General features: G+C 40.0%; 1 protein-coding gene and 1 long non-coding RNA gene across 3 annotated transcripts in view; one reads left to right on the top strand and one right to left on the bottom strand.

The window, feature by feature from the left end:
• On the top strand, positions 1–20115 carry LOC307036866. The gene is made up of 3 exons (XR_013807500.1): positions 1–67; positions 543–603; positions 19989–20115. It is a non-coding gene; the product is annotated as an uncharacterized lncRNA (long non-coding RNA).
• Positions 8630–23333, bottom strand: part of mylk4b (myosin light chain kinase family, member 4b) — a 29564-nt gene continuing 14860 nt past the window's right edge. The window contains exons 1-13 of one of the 2 annotated variants that reach the window (XM_079677468.1): positions 19966–21196; positions 17937–18012; positions 16261–16645; positions 15585–15808; positions 14465–14570; positions 13232–13325; positions 12371–12480; positions 12130–12271; positions 11744–11814; positions 11536–11664; positions 11208–11439; positions 10097–10145; positions 8630–9992 (exon numbers count right to left, since the gene is read on the bottom strand). In XM_079677468.1, coding sequence (XP_079533594.1) covers positions 9982–9992; positions 10097–10145; positions 11208–11439; positions 11536–11664; positions 11744–11814; positions 12130–12271; positions 12371–12480; positions 13232–13325; positions 14465–14570; positions 15585–15808; positions 16261–16645; positions 17937–18012; positions 19966–20490 — 2154 coding nt within the window. In that variant the 5' untranslated portion in view covers positions 20491–21196 and the 3' untranslated portion in view covers positions 8630–9981. Of the gene's footprint in view, positions 9993–10096; positions 10146–11207; positions 11440–11535; positions 11665–11743; positions 11815–12129; positions 12272–12370; positions 12481–13231; positions 13326–14464; positions 14571–15584; positions 15809–16260; positions 16646–17936; positions 18019–19965; positions 21197–23333 lie in introns of those variants that run through there. The other variant, XM_079677467.1, reaches the window with a different exon arrangement.

Genomic DNA, 23333 nt, shown 5'->3' with positions numbered 1-23333 from the left:
GAAAAATGCAGCAAATCTCCAATGACTTCTCCTTCCAGTGTGGGAACCTGGACACTGGACACTCTGTGTAAGTACATGTAGTTCAGTCTTTGCTATTGTTTGTTTACTGTACAATGACGTTTGCCATGCCGAAAATAGTATTTCTATCTTTAAATTCAACGCTTAATTTAGTTGTATAATACAGATCCTACAACTTAATAATATAACGTTTGTATGTCAAAGTATACCTATTGATATTGGAACATGTGATATTAACAGATACTGAGGCCACAAGCTAGGGAGATTTTCTTTCTAGATCCCCTCCGTGGCACTGGCTGGAGAGATGATTGTCGCACCAAACCATTCAGGTTTTTTGGCGCACAGTTACATCACATCCGGACAGTGGTAGTTCTGTTTTAGACCACTTGTCTATCTTTTTTTAATGTATGGCTCTGTTTTATTTGAACTAACATGGGATACATTGTATTAAATAAAAGGCATTGAACAGAAAAGTACAATTTAATTGTACTTATTCTTAACTTTCACATGCTTTGTGTTCACAGAAACCTTGCTCAGATCTTGTGCCCTGGGCCTTGGGCAAGTCTTGGTGTGGATGATGTCCAGGTAAGATTTGTTAAAATTATTCTACTGAAGAGTATGATGTAATTGTCATTTTTGACACTTTTGACTTTTCACACTACAGGGCCTACCTAGACAAGGGTTCTCGAACAACTGTGGGTGTTTGTTTTGATGGTAGGATACTGAATATACAGTAGTCCTATTTTTCTGTTTATAATAATGTATACAAATGTATAATGCTTTCAGCATGCTATGCACTCCATTATTGCTCATAGTTTTGAGACATGTTGTGATGTATTTATATCCAAAACAACATTCACGGAGGAATATTATTTGCCAATGAACACCATAGCATCACAACAACCTAACATAATATACTATTTCTTTATTTACAGTATGCATGTTACATTGTGGGAATAGCCCAATTTGATTTCAATGAGGTATGTATAAATATGGGTTTAATATTTCAGTTTTTCATTGATATCACTTGTGGATACAAGACTTTTCAGGACATAATAGTTGTTGACCCATCTGGTTGTGTGCTTTTTATATTCAAAGACCAACATGCAGCAAATTAGGGACTGGTGTGGTGCCTAGTTCTCCTCAAAAACGTTCCCATGCCGTATGTTTCTTTACTTTTACAATTTACATTTGCATTCTTGAAAAAAAGAAAATGATATAGTCTGGTTACATTGTAACAAATACTTTCATCAACCGGTATGGTTAAATATAGCAGTAGGCGATCGATTTTCATAGATGAGAGTAACATCTCCGTGACTTTACGGCCCCGCCCACTTTTGGGGGAAACAACGCTGTTATTTGAATGGCGATCGAGCCTGAAGCCACAGAGCTCTTCTTTTACTGTCCTTTCTTCTTAGAGGAAGTACAGAAACACTGAACTCTTGATTATTTTTAATGTTTGAGGTGCAATAAATGACACAGCAGCTTTTTTGGCATGATAAAACTATTATGTTCCGCCTCGCTCATGAGAGTAATGGAGAAATTACAGCCTCGCCTACTGATTTTAATTTAACCATATATCAAGACCGATTGTCGATTTCCAATGATCGAATGTAATTGTTTGCATGACTGGCCATCGTAATTGAGCTCTTTGGAGATCCAAAAATCCACGGTTTTCAAAAAAAATAGATCGGAGCAATAAAAGTGTGGAGAAAGTTGTTTTTATAACTTTATTTCAGAGGGAATTTAAGAGGAACATCTGGGTTTCAGCTGCTACATTTGTTACAGAATTGACCTGTCACACAGCCAAAATAAACACAATTTTAGGAGCAGTACTTGATATATTGACCTTCATAGAGGAATCCATTTCAGATCACTTGAGACATTATCTTAACGGGAGCGATCAGCCAATATGAACAACTCCGAATCTCTTATTTTTCTTGTACATTTGAGCATGTATGACACCATCTGCTCCAGCTGAGAGCATCAGTAGCGCTGTGAAAGCCCTCTCCCACCACTCCACTTCCCAGAGTGCACAGCGTGATGGGAGGTGTGATTTCATTACAGTCTAAAGTAAACACGATCGTATAAAAACAAGTGCCCCGGGTCCTGAGAAGCACAGCGGTCTGCTCATCCACCCCGCCTGATCAAAAGAGAACAACACACAGCTCTGTTACAGCTCTGGGCTCTTCTTCTTCTTTTCTTTTGTTTGGACGGCAGGTGTCTCGCTGTGTGCGTCGAGGTATTTCACTCTCACTGTGTGTCCACTGCTGTGCAGAAAACTTCATCCATCACACATGTGTTGTGTGTGGGAACACTACATAGTGCAGTGTGAAAGCTGGGATAGGCAGTATATTTTTTTCATTGGGCAAAAGTTCAATTACTTTTCCAATATCGTAATTAAGTGGAAGCCAAGAGTAGGCAGTTTTCTGGAAAATGAAAAAAAGAAATGCCATACCTTAAATGGTTATGGATAAGAAAGGTCATTGGCAAATCAAGGAACACTTTCTTGATAGGACCCCTATCCCCTTTCATTCCAAAGTCCTCCCCTCCAGATGAGCATGGGCGCTCCTTACCTGTACAAGTGCCAGTCAGTCTTTTCAAACATTATGGGATCATGATTGTGACCCTGATCCCATTCTGTTTTTTTGTAAACTCGTAAAAGCACTTTGAAATGACACACTCAAGGCTCTTTTGCTACAATATCTGCAAAGGGTTTACATGTCATTTGTTTGACACTTTTATCCAAAGCGACTTACATACATTCAGTACTGTGGACAATCCCCACAGGAGCAATTTGGGGTGAAGTGTCTTGCCCAGGGATGCAACGACATACTGACTCTAGTGGGACTCGAACTTGCTACCCCCTGATTTGAAGTCCAGCACTCTATCCACTTAGCCACAGCCGCCCCGGTTTCACAGATGTATAGAATTGAGGCTAATAGTTTATCTTAGACTTCTGCTAACCCCTAGCCATTGCTTTGATGTGGAAATCCTTGCAATGAACTGGTCAAAGAGTTGTTCATCTGAGTCTTTAGTCATCTTCTGCAAAAGAGGCACACAGCATACATAAAGCAATGTCTCTACAGCTGAGTGTGTGCTTTTATAAAGTTTCATAAATACATGCTTAGTCATGAGATAACTGACCCATGACACTTTAAAAGGACAAATGTCCCATGATCAGATCAATTGTCACCCTCTCTGTGGTCACATGGCGTGACTGATCAGCCACCTGAGGGATGATATCTCAACTACATTGATCTACTATCTTTTGACATGTAAGGTTTACAGAATATTATTATTTATACAGCATCATAGCATTCAGTTCTTTAAAGATCATCACATCCATGACAGCTGCTACACCAAAGTGGTGAGTTCACACAGAAGGAACAGAAGTGTTTTGAAAATGAAAAACTCAAGACTCTAGCCTGCTACAATATATGTGAAGTGTTTGCAGAGTGCAGAGATGGAAAGAAAATGTTGCTAATAGTTTAGCTTAGCTTTCTGCTAACCCTAACCAATGCTTCTAGACCAAAGTGGTGAGCTCATAGAGAATGCTAAACTATTAGCAATAAAGAAAAAACATTGCTTAAGGTTCATGCTAGCCACAGTCATGAGGTTTTGGTTACGGTAAGCCTATGGTTTATCTTTTAGCCTCTTTTCGTGCAAGATATTCCTCTGTTGTATCCTCTTTCACATTCTGAGGTTGAGCACACATATTTGTAGCTTTAAGCGCTTCTGAGATAATAGGAGATGGAGAGCTAGATCAACCCAGTAGCTACATTTTTGTTCTTCATAAAGGTCTCCCCTGGCATGTATCTATTCTTTCTTAACTCTTAGATGCATAAGTGGGTATTTTTTGACCCGGTGTGGTGGTTTTCTTGAAGTATCTTTGTAATTACATGTTTTTATCATTTCATATTCAAGCTATTCCTCAAAAAACATGTTTTGGATATCATGCCATTCACATTTTTTATTTACATTTTAAGAAATTGTAGTTTTTGTATTACTACCCCAAGCTTCCATTCCAACTTTTAAAATGTTAATGTAATTAAAACAAAAATCAGTCTCCCAGTTTCCCAAATTCTCTTAACCCTTAGCTGCACGAGTGACTGGACCCTACACTCTTCCATACAGTAAGTGGGTCAAAAATGACCTGCATGCATTTTCTATGGAATTTCTTTTTTTTTTCAAAATGTAAAAAGAAAATCTAAAATTCTAAATAGTGAAAAATTAAATATAAAATATTTCTATTGTGAACCAAAATATAATACTAAATATTATACAAGTGATTTTCCTCAACCAAAATGACAAAAATGGCATAAAAACACACATTATTCTATTACGGGTCCTTTTTGACCCACTTATGGAAGAGTGTAGGGTCCAGTCACTCGTGCATCTAAGGGTTAAGAGTCATTGAATCCACTAACAAACTGTAGAAAAGTACATTTCCCTGAGTGGTCAGTAGCAACACAAAGAAATTCCTTTCTTTTTTGTTTGTGCAGAATGTGAAACTCACACACCCTTGAGAGTACGCAGCTTTGTTTGCCATCTTAAGCTCTGGCACAACCTGCTGGTTTCTATGTCCCTGACCTCTGATGACACGGCTGTATATTTACATGAATAAATATAGGATCAACTTCAACATATGAATAAAGAATGATTTGAAATTACAGATCTGAGAAGGCTCTGTTACAGTACCGGAGTGTTGGATAAAGAGGTATTAGTAACTTTAATGTAATATTTATATCCTGATGGGAATAGTCTCTTCTGGATCATAAACATAAGATTTATACGCCTATCTGCACATGTTCAGTCTCAGTATGTTTGTTCTCAAAAGCTTGAATACCCTTACTATCCCATTATTTATCCGATTAGAGAACAGAAAGCTTTTGTCTATTTCTACTGAGATTGAAATGAAGATGTCAGAGATTTTATTGAGAAGAGATTGTAAAATGATGTATGTCAACTAACTGATTTGGGTTGGAGCCGTAATTCCTCCTGTCTCCCTCACTTACTTCACATGCTGATTGACGCTGATGAATCAAGATCATCTTTGGACCGTAATCTGGTATTTTGTTGAATGTTAAATGTCACAGGGAGGCTTAAATTAACAGTGTTAAACCAGAACTATAAGCCAGTTGGAAAGCTGACTTGAATAGATCATAAAATAACTTATCAGGTGATGAAAGATGCCTTAATTTTCCTATCCAAGATTTCTCTACTTTGACCTACTTCATTAGTCATCTTCTCTTTCCTACACTCGCTTTTACTCTCCCTAACAAAAAAAATCCCTCCCTGTGCACAGAGAGGTGTTTGTTGTTCCAGGTGAATGATACTGAGGGGAGCATAGTTGGAACTTAGTTATTAGAAGAGTTTGGAATCTCAGCCGCTGACCTTGTGAAGTGATGACAAAATTTGCAGTTGTTCATAAGTACTTCAAAGAACCATTGATATTGATTAAATGTATGATTTATTTTTTTCCTATATCTGATATGCTAACATTTTGCCAATATGTATTGCTTTGCGGAAGGCACCAGACAAGCCCCCATTTTTTCACCCTGTGTCTCAAACCAGAGATGTCCCACCCCTTAGCCTATCAGTGCTATGTGTTGAAGCACTAGCCAATAGAAGCACAAGTGTTATGTAGTGATGTTACAGAAGTAGGGCTGTCAGTCGATTAGAATATTTAATTGCGATTAATCGCATGATTTTCCATAGTTAATCGCAAATTATTCGCACATTTTTTATCTGTTCTAAATGTACCTTAGAGAAATATTTCTCAAGTTTTTAATACTCTTATCAACATATGAGTGGACAAATATGCTTTATGCAAATATTTATTATCATTTGAACAATAAAAAATATTCTCATGAATATTAAACACAACAACTTCTGAACATTACAAATATTCGCCTCAATTCAATCTGGAACCTCTCTCATACAATAATACAATACTGTGTGTGTGTGTGTGTGTGTGTGTGTGTGTGTGTGTGTGTGTGTGTGTGTGTGTGTGTGTGTGTGTGTGTGTGTGTGTGTGTGTGTGTGTGTGTGTGTGTGTGTGTGTGTGTGTGTGTGTGTGTGTGTGTGTGTGTGTGTGTGTGTGTGTGTGTGTGTGTGTGTAACTCAAGGCATAATGCTCAAACGGGAGCTGTCTGGACGCTGCAATCATGTTGTGCGCACTATCCGTGCTGAGTGTGCTGACCTTTCGTACAATGTCCCACTGTCTGGCTACCTGCATAAAGTCAAGTGCTCGGCGCAGTTGTCGGCTAAATGTCAGTCCTCTGTTTTCATTTAAACAGTTCCTTATAGCCAAGGCCATATTAGTACCTCCAGGGGCCCCTGAGCACTGAGCACTCATGCCCCCCCCCCCCCCCCCCCCCACCCACATACCAACAAGTAGCACCACGCCAACCCAATCCTACCAACATGACCAATATTTAGAATTTTCAGTCTATCTGGCATGTCAAATCGCACAACTATTTGTCAAAAGCAGGGACGGAGCCACATAGTTCAACCAAAGTAGGTCTAGCCTTTTGCCCTTTCAGTCAAAAATCACAAGACAAAGATACAATGGATAAGATCTCAAGACAGTGTATGGCTCAAGAATAGGGGCGGACTGGCCATCTGTAGAATCTGGAGAACCACAGAACGGCCGGTCGTCAAGGGCCGTTGACGGCCGGCCGGCCCTTTAAACATTTTTGGTTTAACGTCATCATTTAAGTTGCGCTGACGGTCGACAGAGGGCGACAGCGGCCGCTAATGCAGTTATGTGGTTCTTATCAGTCAAATAATCACACACGAAGAAGAAAAAAGACCGGCCACACGAAGAGAAGGGATTAGACGCCGTGGCAGACAGGGAGAATGAAAAAACTTGGATCAAAATCAAAGAAAACGAAACGAAAAAGGTGGGGCCGAGAAGGCAAGAGAAAAAAAGGTGAAGTCACTCGCAGGTGAAGAATATAAATGTCGCAAATTGACAGACCTTTTTGGCAGCAGCGCTGCTACAAGCACTATCAGCAGCAGCTTAGAACAAGTGCAAGATTATTAAGAGAATGATGAGGGTGCGAGTTCAGATAGCCAGCCTCCCAAGAGCAAGAGGTGGGTGAGAATTATCCCTTGAACTCAGTGGCGTTTTCTCCTGGAGGCCAAGGGAAGCTAGGCTTCCCCTGTTTTTTTGGATTGTAGTTATAATTTTAATAAATAAATAAAAACACTTTGTTTAGTTTCGGTAATTATTCTGCCGGCCCATCTCTCCCCCATTCTCATTGAGTATTTTACAAAGAGTGAAACAGCGCCCCTTTAGATGTTATGATGAAACAGTAGATGGCACTGTTGCAAAAGGAGACTAGCCGAAATTGGCTTCCCTTGTTGAAAAAAATCGAGGGATTGACCAATCAGATGAGGCTCACGTCATGCCTCACAATCCAATCAAATCGCATCAACTTCAGTTCGTACTGTAACTGTCATCACCGCCCTTAAAAAGTAGCAAGCAACTGAAGCAAGTGCAATTATGGAGGGTGGAGATTTTGAGTATTTCATCAAAAATAATTTTACTAAACTTCCGCTACAGGCAGCAGCAACTAAAAATTAAATCTGATGACAGGCCAATGCCCAAACTGGAGCTATGTACAGAGAGGAAAAAAGGAGCGAATCGGATGTAAAACTTTAAATAATAAACAGTGGATTTCTAACATTTGACATTTCATGTGGCCGGACTGGGTCAGTTTCCAGGGCTGAATTTTAGTCCCAGTCCGCCCCTGCTCAAGAAGACCTAGGTAATATCAATCAAAACCTCAGAACAGCACCCCACTTAATGCCAAAATATGACTGGCTGGCTGTGCAAGTACACGAGGAGTTCTATTTGTCACAAACATCGAGAGTTACAAAAGTAAAATATGTAGTGAAATTGTGTGGTTGGGGTGGGGCTGTGATTTGGCTATACACCGCCGCCGCGTAGTAATAAAGTTGAGCGCATACATAGTGAGACCTACAGTACAGTGGCCTACAGTAATTTGACCCTATGGAAAAGCTGTGTTATTTATTGCGAAGAGTGAGTGTCATTTAAAACAATGTATGATGAGTGAGGTTTTTTTTATCTTGTCACTGAGGGCCCTCTTTGCTCAAGGGCCCCTGGGCACTTGCCCAGGTTGCCCATATGGTTAATCCGGCCTTGCTTATATCCGTTAGCGCAGTTAGCTAGCACCAGATGCTAACAACAACAACAATACACGTAAGGTCTCTCTCTCGCGCAACACATACACACACCCTCCCGGTCCTCCCGATGGCCAGTCGGTGCCTGCCGGTGAGCGTGGAAGTGTGGTCTGCCGCAAGCGGACGGCAGGAGCGGGGCTGTCAGCATCAGCTTGTAGATGGTATTTTAAACGCGATGCGCTCCGAAACTACGGGGCCGCCGAGGACAAAAAATACACATGCATTAATCGCGTAAAAATAATTAGTGGCGTTAATCTTTTTTTGCGTTAATGCGTTATTAACGCATTAACTTGACAGCCCTATACAGAAGTAGCCTAAACAAAGGAGTATAATGGAGGCGTTTCAGGCATATTTTTCGTATATGACTCAGTACAATTACAATGCAAGTGTCACACAATTTCAATATTCACATTTTATTTCCAAAGAAATTAACTTTCACAAACACTTCAAATATTTTCTGGTGTGGTTTATTTTTTTGCTTATTTATAGTTTACATTTAATAATCTCATTATTACACAACAGCACTTGAAAATCGTATCATAAATTCAAATAAACAAAATCACAAAGCTTTTCAGTTTCTACTTGGAGCAACCGACAACTGAGTGAACAACATTAATCCAACTTCCCATGTATTAGAAATAAAAGGACAATAAAATACAGACTGGTGTCCTCTCTGTGGTTGGCTGTCCGTCAAGCTGAAGTGTGCATTTACACATTCAAAGCATACATGTGCAGAACTAGGTGAAATCCTGATTTTCTTCCCTGTAAAGAAACCCCATCTTGAAAAGAAAAGCTTTGCACCTCAAGTAAAGTCTGGCGTTTGAACCAGTAAATAAATGAACATAAGAATCCACTTCAGTCATAAACACGAATCATTCATAGGTAGTATTCTGTTGTCCGTTGTGCCTTCATGGAAGGTGAGAGGGCTACTCCAAACTGCCGAAGCAAAGGCAAGCTAGTGGCATGAACGCATAAAGAAAGCAATCAAGTCTACAGTGAAAATGTACCAGAAATGCAGTCTGAATATGGCTCCAAACCGAAGGTATTCAGTCATTGAGATGTCTTCACTTTCCAGGGAAATGAGAGGATGGATGCAGTGTTGTGATATATACATAATAAATTAACGTGGTGTGACTTCAACTTCGACCAAGTTCTACTTCTACCTTATGTTCAAGAAATAAACACATTTCAATAAGACTTGTAAATGAAAAGAAAATAATCTGTATTCACAAAAATATATTTAAGAATTCAGTCTATATTTTATTTTAAAATGTTTGCTAAACCTTGAAGAAGTAGGCCAAAAGGTGCAAAGCATGCAACAAACCAGGACATTGTCAGAGAGAGAACAACTTGTTTGATGCTAAGTTACTTTTCTTCAGTGTTTCTTCACCTTTTCCAACTGCAGTGGATGTGGAAGTTGTAGAAGTGACAGTTGTTCAGGACCTTTGTGTATAATATTATGGATTCACCATTGCAATATGGGTCGTTCTAAACACCACCGAGTCAGTCTGAAGGTTGGTGCTCTACAGGACAGTAAGCATGCAAGCAGATGGTTGGTGCCTCAATGGCAGCATTAAAAGAAGTCAACTTTTTCTCTTGCGGGCCTCACACTTTTCAGATCAGAGCTAATGAAGCTAAACTAAGCTAAGCTGACAGAAGGATGTGATAGTAGTAATCCAGTTGCCATACAGGTACAGCAGCATTGGTCCAGTGTTGAGCTCCAGGGCTCTACAAGGCATGCTGAGGGCCTCACAGTGTTTCTGGGAGGGAAACGGAGAAAATAAATGCAGGTTTAAAGATTATAGTAGCCAGAATGCAAAAAGAAAAAGCTATTTACAAGCTATTAGGAATGTATTAATCTCACCTTTCTGGTTCTCTGGAGAAGGGGCGTGTGTGGAGTGGCACTTATTTTTCTACAATGAAAAAGGATCCTATGAATTAGTGCATTGCATAAAATACCGGTATGAAAACTTGTTTTAGTTTTTTTTTACAAACTGTCACTGTGATCTGCCAAGCGCCTGTCTCTTTTTACATTACATTACATTTCCTTTAGCTGACGCTTCAATCCAACCCCTGGTTAGTACATGAATGTATTGTGCACAAACACTGTCAAATATAATTTTTCATATTATTTCCCTTTTAAAGGGGCCCTATATTATTATTATTATTATGTTTTTGTGCATGTAAATGGTCTGCAAAGGCTAAAATCTCAAAGTACCCTCCAGAAGGAGTTTCTTTTCCACACACTCCCCCCTGCCTAAAAACGCCTCCATTCATTGGACTCCTTTGTTTACTTCAGTAACATAGTGACATCTCTGTGTAACACACTATTGGCTAGCACTCAAACATATTGTATGGGGCAGAAAATCTCTAATTGGTTGACCAATCACAACAGAGCTGACAAATTAACCAATCAGAGCAGTCTCGGCTCTGGTTTCAGACAGAGGTTGAAAAGAGGTGCTGCACATTAAAGCATGGAAACATGTCATAGTAGAGGCTAAAATGACAAATATGATCCTGAAAATGAACATAACAGGGCCCGTTAAATAAAATGTCCGATTTATCCTCGTGGCTTTAGGGTTTAGGAGTCAGGCATCACACCATTTTTACACCGTCAGTTTGTACTGTATATGTTTTGACAATAAACATTTAAATTGGATCAATGACACTATCCCTTACTTTATTAATTTCCTGACCTACTGACTAAAGTGTCCCTCACAATAATATCAAACTAATTCTAATGTATAAGGTGTACATTTTAAAGAAGCAAATGTTTGTGCCTATCATATTGAATCTCATTATGTGTGGCTTTACAGTTCAGACTTCACGACTGCTTTACATTTAGATACAGCTTAAACAAGCATTGTGCCACCTAAGAATGAACCCGAAGAGGAGAAACAAGAGCTTTGATTGGACAAATATATATATTTGTTTGTGCATTCAGGTGGTGCTAAACACTCAGCGTGGTTCATTACCTTCTGATCTAGTCGATAGTGCAGACTTCTGTCTGACAGCCAGGGGTGTCTGAGGGACTCCGCTGCGCTCATCCTCCAGCTCTTGCTCTTCACCAGCAGAAGTGTGATGAAGTCTTTTGCTTCGTCGGAGATGTCCTTGAACTCCTCCTCCTCAAAGTTCCACTGACAGGCCAGGATGTTGTTCAGCGTCTCGTTGTCGTCGTCTCCCAGAAACGGAGACAGCCCACTGAGCCTGGAACAAGAGGAAAGAGATCAGGGATGCTACTCTGTTCCTTTATATCTATACTGGCAAATAGACATCTATGTGAATGAGCATCCCATAACTCACAGCATGTACGCAATCACGCCCAGGCTCCACATATCTGTTGGGAATGAAACAAACTCATAGTTGATGACTTCAGGAGCTAAAAACTCAGGTGTTCCAAAGTTGACCCTCAGCTTCTCTCTGGGTTTATATCTGTCAGAGAAACACAAGCAGACATATAAGAGTCTGAGAGAATCAACAACATTTGAACTATACATAATGATGATTTTACCTCCTGGCCAGGCCAAAGTCAATGATTTTAATCTTGTTAGTAGCTCTGCTGACACAAAGAATGTTTTCTGGCTGAAAAGTAACAAAAGAGAAGGATTATAAAAACAGAATATAAAACAAATACAATTGTTTAAATTTGATGATTTTGTATACTGCTTTTCAGACAAATCCTTCCCTATGTGGATTATAACTCCAAAAGAAATAGTGCTTTAAGCATCTTCAACTTAAATTAACTAAAAAAGTGAGAAAGAGACTTAAACCAACAGAGTATAAACTATGGAATTCAATATTTGACTTGCGTTTGGATTGGAAAAAAGTAAACATCAATGTGACAGCAACATAAGATATTTCTTAATGAGAGAATTTAAGATTTGAAGCAGGGTTTACCTTGAGGTCAAGATGCAGGATGTACATCTTGTGCATGTACTGCAGGCCTTCACAGATCTGGCGTATGAACAGCACTGTGTCCAGCTCTGTCAGGTTGTAGTTCTCATCGATGATGCGGTCAAACAGTTCCCCTCCCTCCACACTGCGGCACAAAGAGAAGCGCAGACACATTACAGCAAGGAAGATCTTGGAAAAAATACGAGGGTACATACTGAGTACCAACATAGGAACCCTGACTTACTATTCCATCACCAGGATGATGTCATGGCGCGACTCGAAGGCGGCGTACAGCTGGATGAGGTTGGGGTGGTTCAGCTGGTTCATCACCTGGATCTCATTCCTCACCACGTCCTGAGAGACAGACAGAAGACTCAGTAATCACAATCTCAGACTGTTTTACTGGCAAAATGTATCGAAGTTCATTAACGGCAAATGTCTGCAAGTCAAGTTTCACATGCAGTAAGAGGAAGTTGTTTGCTCTGCCAAAAATGAATACATTCTTACTTTTATTTATTTTTAAATGGCTGTTATCTGATTTACTCTCCTTTATGGTGACAGACCTGTAAGGTAATATATCATTGTGTAAGCAATTTATTAAGCAAAGACTTATTGCAGCTGCTTTACAGAAAATGCTTTCCATTCAAAAGCGAATACAAATGTATGTGCGAGTACAGTTGTAGTCACATGTTTGTAAATGCGGCACCTAGCCAGTAAAGCGTATTGGATGAAGATAATGTACAACATGCATAATATATTCAACTGTTTGGTTGTACCCATGTAGTTGAATGCACTTATTGTCTATTTGGATAAAAGGATCAGCAAAATAAATGTAAAACAGATACTGTAAATCGTGCATATCTTATTTTGTATTGCAACCATTTAAAAAAAAACTGTTTTACAGAGGTTGCTTTTATATATTTACAAGCGCCAACAAAACAAAAAAACATTATTTGTATGTGACAACCCACGAAAGGAACAAAGAGGTTGACAAATTCTCATGTCCACACACTCTGGGTTTTTGAGCTGAATCTATTTTTAAAATGTAATCCTTTATGATCCTTAGCAATGATAAGTATTTAGCTTTAATTGCTTATTACTGCACCTTTTCTTTCTGGCTCCTGGCTTTAATGATCTTGGCAGCCAACATCAGATTAGACGAGTTCTCTATGCACTTGTGGACTTGCCCAAAACGTCCCCTGAAACACAGAGAGGGGTCAAATACATAAATACAAGATACAGAGTATGAGAAGATAAATCATTATACATTTTCCTAGCTTAGGTCCAAAAACAAGATATTTGGGATTTCTAAAACATCACTTAATCTGGTGCTGATAAGATCAACATCAACAGAAACAACTGTTTAAATGTTGTGTTTGTAACTGTTGGGAAAATACTGAATGTACTCTTTCTATATCAGAGTAGCACATGATAACCAACTGTAGCTGTGTACTTAACAGGATGTATGACTACCTAGAAGAGCATCATGACACACTCTTTTAGGCATAGGATAGCTATGTGACAACGATTAACATGATGATTCAGCCTCTATGGAGATAGACATGACTGTCATGTTTATTGCTTAGCTAATCTGAACAAAGCATACTGCTTTGAACCGGTATTCTGCATCTTGTGACTGTAACACTCTCTTGTGTATAAGCATGTGAAGGACACTGTTCTGGGAACTATACCATATGTACCGTATGTGATGATTACTTCCATTCTCGCATGGATAAATAAATACATGTATCCTGATATTGGAACTAAAGGCAGTGACGAATGAGATTGTTCTAACAGTAACTATTTAGTTATTTATCATCATCAAATAAAAATTGTATTGCTAGTTTCAGCATCTCATGCAGAAAAATTAAAGTTTTATATCATTGTAAATTCATCTATTTTGGACTGTTGGTGTTCGGGGGGGAAAGTTTGTGCTCTTGGAATTTTTTTTTGGAATTTGTTTTTTCCAAAAGAGAATCGACTAATTCTAGAAGCTACTCAGATAAATTGACATTAAAAAATGATATGTAATTATCATACTGGCTTCTTCACCCATAGGGCTATGTACTGTGCCAATATGTCAATAATGTGAAAAATGTTCTCGCTAATCTCTATCTTGAGAGGCAGGATTTAGCACTAGTCTATACATCAGAGGGGCCCGCTTTTTCGCAAGTGCCCCCTCATGTAATTCCCTTTGGAGTGGCAATAAAAAGGTTTCTAAAATAAAAAAACTATTAGGGCGTCCCCTCTCCCAGGCTGTGAGGTCCTGTGTTATTTCATTAGAGAGGGCGCTCTAACCGAGCGATATGAAAACAAACTCTTGAGGGTATCTACTCACCCTCCAAGGACCTCGTCTCTGTTGATGGTGTAATAGGAGGATATCTGGTGGGGTTTGGGAGTCACAATGCGGTGGTCGAAAGGTGCTTGCGGTGGAGGGCTTACGTCTGGAGAAACGATAAAGAAATTAAGATAAAATAAATAAATAATAGAACTTGCTTTGCTGAAAACAGAGTCTGAGGTAAGAGGGCCCAGAAACAAAGTGGATCAAAATAGCAGCATGCCAATGTCTCATTATCGGCTCACATGTTAGTGACGCTCAAACAGCCATGGTGTTATGACACTGGATCTGCTTCAAAGTCCTAAGCATAGAAAGTTAAATGTCATCAACTAACAACCAAACTGGATCTACATGGAGAGCCTGCAGCACATGAATATGGCATAAATCCATTTGAAACAGTACCAAAAGCAGGGAAAACTAAGGTTGCTATTTCATTGCATTCTTTTTCAGGGTATTTTTTAAAGTGTTTGCCTTGATTAAGAAAGACTAGAACATTAGGAGAGACAGGGGTTGACATGCAGAAAAGTACAATTAAAGGGGCCCTTTTAGGTACATTTTCAGGTTTCATATTTGAGAAATGTTTCCATGATTTAATGTTCAAAAACTCTTTATTTTTCACATACTGCCTGTCCTGCAGCACCTCTTTTCACACTCTGTCTGAAACCAGAGCCCAGTCTGCTCGGATTGGTTAGCTGGACAGCTATGTTGTGATTGGTCAACCAATTAGAGATGAACCGCCCCTTAGCCTATCACGTACAATATGTTGGAGCGCTAGCCAATAGAAGCAAGAGTGTTATGTAGTGATGTCATTATGTTACGAAAGTAAACAAGGGAGTGTAATCGAGGCGTTTCGGGGGGGGCAGGTTGTGTTGTGAACTTTGTGATTTAAGACTTTGCAAACCATTTACATGCACAAATACCTATACACCCAGTACAGGACAGGGAAACCCATAAAGGCATAAAGAGCCCCTTCGTTTAAAAGTTATTTTTCTTATTATGGGAAATAAGTCATGTATGACACATTATAAAAAGTAGCTAAACCCCCATATTCTAAAGCATTCTCTTATTTTCTTGGATTATTTTGCATTCATGCATTGTATAAACACAATGTCTGTCTCACCAAGAAGAAATTCCTTCTCTGCTGACTCTCCCTCCTTCCCCTCCTCTTCCACCTCAGTTTTTACTTCTTCAGATTTGGAGGCTTGAGCCGCTCCTTCCTCTGCCACCTCAGCGTTTTTCCCTTCCTCATCTTCCACTCTGCTTTTCTTGAGGTCGTCCTTCACCAGGTCTTCTTCAGTGACACGACGTTTGCTGCAAGTGGCCACATCGCTGACCTCCTCAGAGCTACACATGAAGAAACTGTTTCAATTTTGATTCTCCCACCCCCAAATGATTTTCTCTAACGTTACTCCTTTGACATGTATACATTCAAATAATAACAACATATAATTAACACAATATTGACAGATCTTGTCCTGTGACTTAAATTCAATCATAACTAATAATGACTAACTAAACTAACTAATAAGCATGACGATCATCAGATCAAGGGGCGTTGGTGAACTCTAGTTCAAAACCCGCCTCGGCAGCCACTGCGTCAGGCCGTTGTGTCCTTGGGAAAGACACTTCACCCGATTTTGCTCCTGTGGGTAATGTCCACAGTAATGACATGTCTTACATGTCTAATATGTGCAATGTGTAATTGTAAAAGCGCTTTGAGCACCTGCAAAAGCTTTAATTAAAAATGTGATGCATATTATTCATTATAACTCTGAAATTGTATTGTCTAAAAATACCTTTCCTGTGGTGAGAGAGAGGCTTTATCCAATGTTGATGACTCTTCTGCCTCTCCTTTATGCTTTGTATTCCCATCATCCTCCACAGTCTGTTCTGGACTAACATCTTCTACTTTTTCCTCCACTTCATCTGATTCTGAGTCCTGGAAGAGATCCCCCCCCTCCTCTTTCCAGTGTGTGTCCTTCTTCCTGTCCTCTGACTCGGCTTCAGCGGTGAATTGTCCGTTCAGGATCAGCTCTGCCGACTCCTGTCTTTTCCCTCCACTTCCTCCCCCCTCCCCCCTCTGGTTGTCGGCCTCTGCTTTTCCATGGGAATGCTCAGTGTTCTGCCTGTTGAGCTTTTCCAACTGTTCCTGCAGCACCGGCTCATTGAAGGAGGACGTTTCTTTGTGGGAATAAACAAACCAAATAACATTTTTTACAAATGTCTTGAATGCTGTGACATTGAAAATTAAAATCTGTTTTCAATTCAAAAATACACAACACTTGAATTGATCAAGTTTACTTATAATGCACACTAGTATATATTATATTTTATATGTTTTTAAGCTTGGTAGTGGCTTGATAAATGGTCAATTAAAAATGCCAAACTCGGTTCCTAGGTTATTCAGAAAAAGCATCACCATTGCACTAGAAGGCACCGACAGTGATTTTCACATAGTGTCCCACCATTTTGGTAAAAGTAAATACATCATCTACTCTAAGAAATATATTTATCAAGATTGTTGGTTTAAAGTGGACCTATCATGCTATATTTGAATAGTATAGTGTAGGACCATACCTATATAAGGCATATTTATACTTTTTATTTTTCAAAATACTAAACAGATCATGCATTTTAGCCATTCCTCATTTCGCTCAATTTAACACTGTCTTGTCATGGGCTGATTCTGTGAGAACAGCACCATCTACAGGCCTGGCATATGTACTACAGCGTCTCCAGCGCTTTCGAACGGCAATGTCCGTGGCTGTCTCCTCCTGATTGGTGGAGTTGGCCCAATAGCCGTAGCGCCACTTCTGTGACGTCATAGAAGTGTTCAAATCTGGATCAGTCTGTATCAGATCCGTTGCAGACCCTTTTTAAGAGATTTGGGTATGGAGGAAAATAGAGAGGGTTGTGTTTTCTGACACTTGGTGAGTTCCCTGGAACACCGGGGACACATATTCATGTATAAAATACATACACAAGTGCGTTTTGCATGATAGGTCCCCTTTAAGTGAACGCATCACCCATCTGCATATCAATTAGTCACCCCATGTTACCTTGAATTCTTTAAAAATTGTTTTATTCCTCCCAGCCCTCTCAGAGGAACAGAGAATCAAAAGACTATATTGAAAAATTTGTTTACAACTTGCAAACAATCAGTTAAATCCAGGTTAAATGTGTCCTGTCGTGTTTGATTCCATCAAAAAACGTTTTTACATTTTGGTTCTTCCTTCAACTTGGTCGCAAGCCAGAGAATGAATGTTTTTGGGTGAAGTATTTCTTTAAAACATGTGTTTTTGTAAAAGAAAAAACATAAATCATCATATTTTAAAACACCAAAATATCAATGTTAGCCTTCAAAATACAATATATGTTGAGCTAGTCCATAGATTTCAGCTGATAGTGGACAAAAGCATGTCTCAATATAAACTCTTGATTTGAGGTGCAGTTATTTCCTGTTTGAGGCTACCTGACAGGTCGGCAGGTCTCCTCTTCTTCTGGGCCTTCGAACCCTTCAGGCTCAGTTTGGCTTTTTCCTTGTCATCCTTTGCCTTGTGGTAAAAGGGAGAAATAAAGATTAAACAATGGAATCGATTAAGTGACAAAAATTTGGACACAACTTGAGCCAGGTTTAAAGTTTAAACCCTGGCGTGTGCTCTTATATATGCAGCATTTCTTATTTACATGTCAAAGATTCCGAGTCTGATTCCTGAAGGGAACAGCGTGGTCATATACGTGTTTATATTTGCATAGTAAGCACAAAGTATTTGTCCCTGTTGCTACAGTTGCCCCTGTAACTCAGGTGTAATGTGTTGTGGTACAGAGGCCTCCTCCAGGACAAAGAGGACAGGTCACATGTGTCGCATACTGTACACCACTGGGATATATTTCCTTCACTTTCCCACACAAAGAGTGCTTAATAAACAAATGCAATATTAATACACATTTATGTTCAATCAGGAACACTTCAGATGATCCATGCTGTGGTTTCTCTTTTATTAATATGTCTTACTGTTTAATAAATCATGCTTAACCACATACTAACTCCTAAAAACAACCTCTGAAGTGGCACAATTATGGAATCATTTAAACAGTGGTGGAACAAGTACTCAGAATGTTCACTTGAGTAAAACCAGCAGTACTTAATTATAGAATGAAGTACAAAAAGTAAAATACAAAATAATTGGGATCAAAATATACTTATAGTATCAAAAGTCAAAGTACTAGCCCATTTCATAATCATACATATTAAAGAAACTGGATTATGATTTTGATGCATGTCTTCATCGCAGCAGTTAGAATCGGAGTTCAGTTTAATACTTTCATAAACTGCTGCTCAATATATTAACCTATAATTACTTTCTATATGTTTATTTATTTGTTGATTTATATTTTGTATTAGCTAAAAATATAAAACTGTAAAAATACTGTCAAATTAATGTCATGGAGGAAAAAGTACAATATTGGCTTTCAAAGTTTAGTTGGTAGCATAAAATGAAAAAAGGTCAAGTACAAGTACCCTAAAAATTAAGTAAATGAACTCTCTTGCATTCTACCACTGCAGAAATCACACAAATATTTGTTTGAAGACAGGGTAGTAAAAGCTATGCAACAGTGCTTGGCAAAATATGAATATTACAAAGATTTAATAAAAGTAAAAACATTATGTACTGCAGACCGAAGGTAAGCTGAGCCTGCAGTCAAACACACTGCTTATAAAGACATGGATAAGATAACCAGTCTGGATCTAATCATTTACACCCCAGAAGCAAATGACAATCACTCAACGAAGAAAACATATTTTACATTACAGAGGACAACATGTCGAATTACTGCAGAGCTAATGATAGATACAAAGAGCAATATCATGAGGTATATAGAATGACAAGAAGCTTTAAATGCATGGAAGTAATAGATAAAACTGTTAAAATATAGGTAGTACAAACACAGACACAAACTATGCTGCTATCATTTTCATTAGTGTAGATATACTTTACTGTAATATATTCATCTTCATCCGTTTCTTAGTGACTGTTATTTTGTATATATTGACTGCTGTTCCTTTATATTTGTATGTTTTATTGATGCCTCTTAAAGTGGGAATTTGTATATACTGTATGTGTCTATGTTTGATTATGTAGGTATTTTTAGATATTTTAACTTGTATTTCTCTGGATTGTGAGAAACAGATCTCCCTGTCTGTGTTTCAAACACAGAAGATTGGCAATGAAGTTGACTTAGAGCCAGCTATTTATTATGTGACTATGAACGAGTCACATATTCCATCAAGAGGATTTGCAACCTTTTGGACAGCACATAATCCATCCGACGCCATGACCGCAATGCAATTAGACCTCTCACTATGTTGACTGTCGTGACACAACACACAGTAATAGAAGCACAATTAGAACAATGCAATGCCACAAAGTGTTTGAGATGATGGAAAATAATTTGACTTTGAGGCAGGAAAACCTCACTTCTAATGTTAAATCTCTCACCTTCTTCATCGCCTTCTTCCCAGGCTGTTTAAACAGCAGCTCCACCAGCCTGGAGCTCTTCACAACCTCCCCAATGTAGCTGATCACCTGCTGGGTGCCCTCCACCAGCCTCTCCACCCCATCCAGCCTGCATCCCTGCCTGTCCATCCGCTCGCTGGCCCTCTCCATGGCCCCACACAGCTCTCGGCAGGCCGCCTCCACCCCAGATTCACGTCTCTCCCCGCAGCCATCCCCACGCATTGAGGCCAGATCCTGACCCATGCCCCTGACGTCCTGGGACAAGCCGTCCAGCCGGGTCAGGACGGTCTGCTGCATGTTGAGCAAGCGCTCCATCTGAGAGCTCAAAGAGTCCATTCTGCTCTCCACACAGCGCAAGGCGGAATTCTGAGGCGAAGGAGGTGGTGATGGAGACGCTTGGGCCTTGTCTGATCCATTGAGTGAGAGCTTCCTTCCACCAGGCTTCTGACCGTGAAGTGGATTCCGATCGTAGACTTTGGCCAAAGAGTTGACAAGGCTGGAGCTCATGACTGAACAGTAGATCTCCTCACAAGCAGAAAATGGTTTCACTCAGTCCATTCACTGTCACGCAGGTTCGGTGGAAACGACGGCAAAAAACATATTAACAGCTAAGGAACACCAACAGAAGAGCAGAGGGGAACAGAGATCTCTCCCCTCAGCACTGTGAGTTGAGTTGAGTTTTAAGAATAGCAAATGACTGTCCTCCAAACTAAAGCGCAGCCCCCCGTGGACGTCAGGGAGTGAGTGGCCAGTGATAAGAGCTGAGGGCTCTGGTGTGCAGTTGGGGATTGACGAGGGTTAGGGGGAGATTCTGGAGGGGAAAGCTATGTGACATTTGAGACACTTAAAAAGCCCTTCAGTCAGGTGACAGAATTCGAAGAATCCGTGACTGAAATATGACGCCGTAAAAAGTAAGACAAACAAACAAAACCTACAGCCAATAAAGACAGAGAAGAAGAACATCCTAACTCTGATTGTGGATAAAGAACTCGTACACTATTTTCAGTAGATGTAAACGTCCGTTGATACAGTATATGGCGTAAAATGAGGATTTTTGTTTTCAGATTCTGTATTTGGGTTATATGGTTTTCACATTGTTCTATTATAGGAAGTTGGGATGGCAGGTGCTAGCGTGTGCAAGGCACCAAAAACGTTATTAACCACTTGGACCTCTGGTACGGACGCAAGCATTGTGTGTATTTCTGAACCTCGTCAAATGCCACACACTTCTCACAACTGATTTGTTCATGTGTCAGCAGAACTTTACATAAACGCCACAAATTCCCAAGGTCAAGAATTTCTGAAAAAAATTAATCAATAAAAGCTATTTTAGAAAGCATAATGCATTAATTCCATTCAAAATGTTAAAATGCAAAATAATTTTTTGTGAAAAGAAAAAAGATTGCTCTATGAATCTGAAACTAAATACCCTCACATCAAACACTTCAAAAATAAAAGTTGCAAAATATCTTTTTTTTGTCCGCAAGAGCCTGCTGTTCCCAAAATAGATCCACTGTCCGTGCAAAGTGAGGGACAAGACAACAGAAGAAAACAGGAAACAGGTGATCCCCCTGACACCTTAGAACTGTTTATACAGTGGAGAAGGGCATTGTGGGACAGGAAACCAACTGCACGTGTTGTTGCTGAGTATTAAAAAGGGTTAAACTGACACAGATACACATAGAAACGGAAGTTCATATTCACGAATGACTGACGCTTATTGAGACGTGTCTGAGTGCGCACATTGACCTCAAACTGTTACACGGCACAGTCCAGTGATATCTGGAGTGGGCAGGGTGACAAAGCGCCGGCGCCTATATACTGGCCTCCATCTGTCAGCACCGGAAAAACCTGACCTATAGCCTGTCCCCTGCACTGTTCCCAGTACAGACAGCTCCTCAGCTGTCAGGTCCAACACTCGTATCCCCACTGCCTATTTACCAGCTAAGGTGAGAAGGAAAGAGGACACTGTGCAACTGCAGAGAGTACAGTACATTCTGTGGAAATATATTGAATAAAAAAAGGAGATCACTGATTCCTAAGAGTTTTACATTAACTTAGCATTTCAAAATGAATACAACTTTGTTTGTCTGAGCTTGACATACAGCACTGCAACTCTTAGATATCCAAGAATTTAAAAGGGCCACCCCACCTAGATTTGGCGTAAAACAAAGCTTTAAACGGATCAGAGACATGTATCGACAAAAATCAGTAAACAGTTAATAGCCTTTATCTAAGACTGTATAAAATATGTACTGTCACCCATAGGTTTCTGAACAACCAAGTTGAATCTGTTGGTGGTCACCAAACCTTTCAATAAAGGCCCGGACACACCAGGCCGAAATTGGCCGTTTTCGTTAGTTGGACGACGAAGCGTGCCCTGTCGCCCAAACTCAATTTGGTGTGTCCCGCACCGTCGGCCTTGACACGCCCCATGCCTTTCATGGCCGTGCGTTGCGTCGGCCACAGGCAGTCGGACAAAGAGATCACTCTGATTGGCTGTTCAGCTAGCGAATCAGTGCATGAGAAGCGAAACGGTTGATTGAGAATGTCTTCCACAAACAACACTCCAATGGCTGATAGCTCCAGTACCGCACGAAACATGTTTTCGATGGACGAGAGTGAAAAGAGAACGCACACGCTATTTGTTGTTTGTTTGTATCACGTAGACTGTTCTTCTTCTCTGTCTTCCGGTTGTTGCCTCTTTTGAATGACGAATACACACTACCGCCGCCTGCTGGTAAGGAGAGTTATTGCCACTCACGCATGCGCAGTTCGTACGTGCTTGGCTGAAGTCTATGCGTGTGTTCCAGTGCGACACATGGCCAAGACGCAGGAGAACACGCCGACGCAACAGTCGGCGTCAGCGTCGGCGAGTTCTCTGGTGACTGCTAGGTGTGTCAGGGCCTTAATAGGGCAGTGGGATTTTTCCATTGGATTTTGGATTATAGTACCTCATACCACCACCTTTATTATTGTTGAAGTTTAAATGCCATTGCCATAAGTATAAAGCTAACGTTAGGCTATAAACAAACTACATTACGGTTACAGACTTCACATCAACACCGCTAAGCTAAATAAGGCTTAATGTCACTGCAGTCTCTTGTTAGCAACTGGGTTTTTTTCACACAGACATTCACAGGTGGGGTATTTACTGACATATTTTATGTAGAAAAAAACGTTAACCACTCTAGAATATGAGCTATCTACTGAAATTAGAATGCTAGGGTGCTAGCTAGCCACGGCCCATCCTGTCTTATTCCACGTTAACCTAGAAAGGTGATCGTTGGTAACTGTAGCTTCAGCTGCCTTCAGCCCAACACGAGAGGACTGAGAAGTAGAGCTGCTCC

The sequence above is a fragment of the Notothenia rossii genome, assembly GCF_949606895.1.
Source record: "Notothenia rossii genome assembly, chromosome: 1".
Taxonomy (NCBI): Eukaryota; Metazoa; Chordata; class Actinopteri; order Perciformes; family Nototheniidae; genus Notothenia; species Notothenia rossii.
The sequence above is the reverse complement of the archived record's forward strand: the minus strand, read 5'-3'. Positions and strand labels throughout refer to the sequence as shown.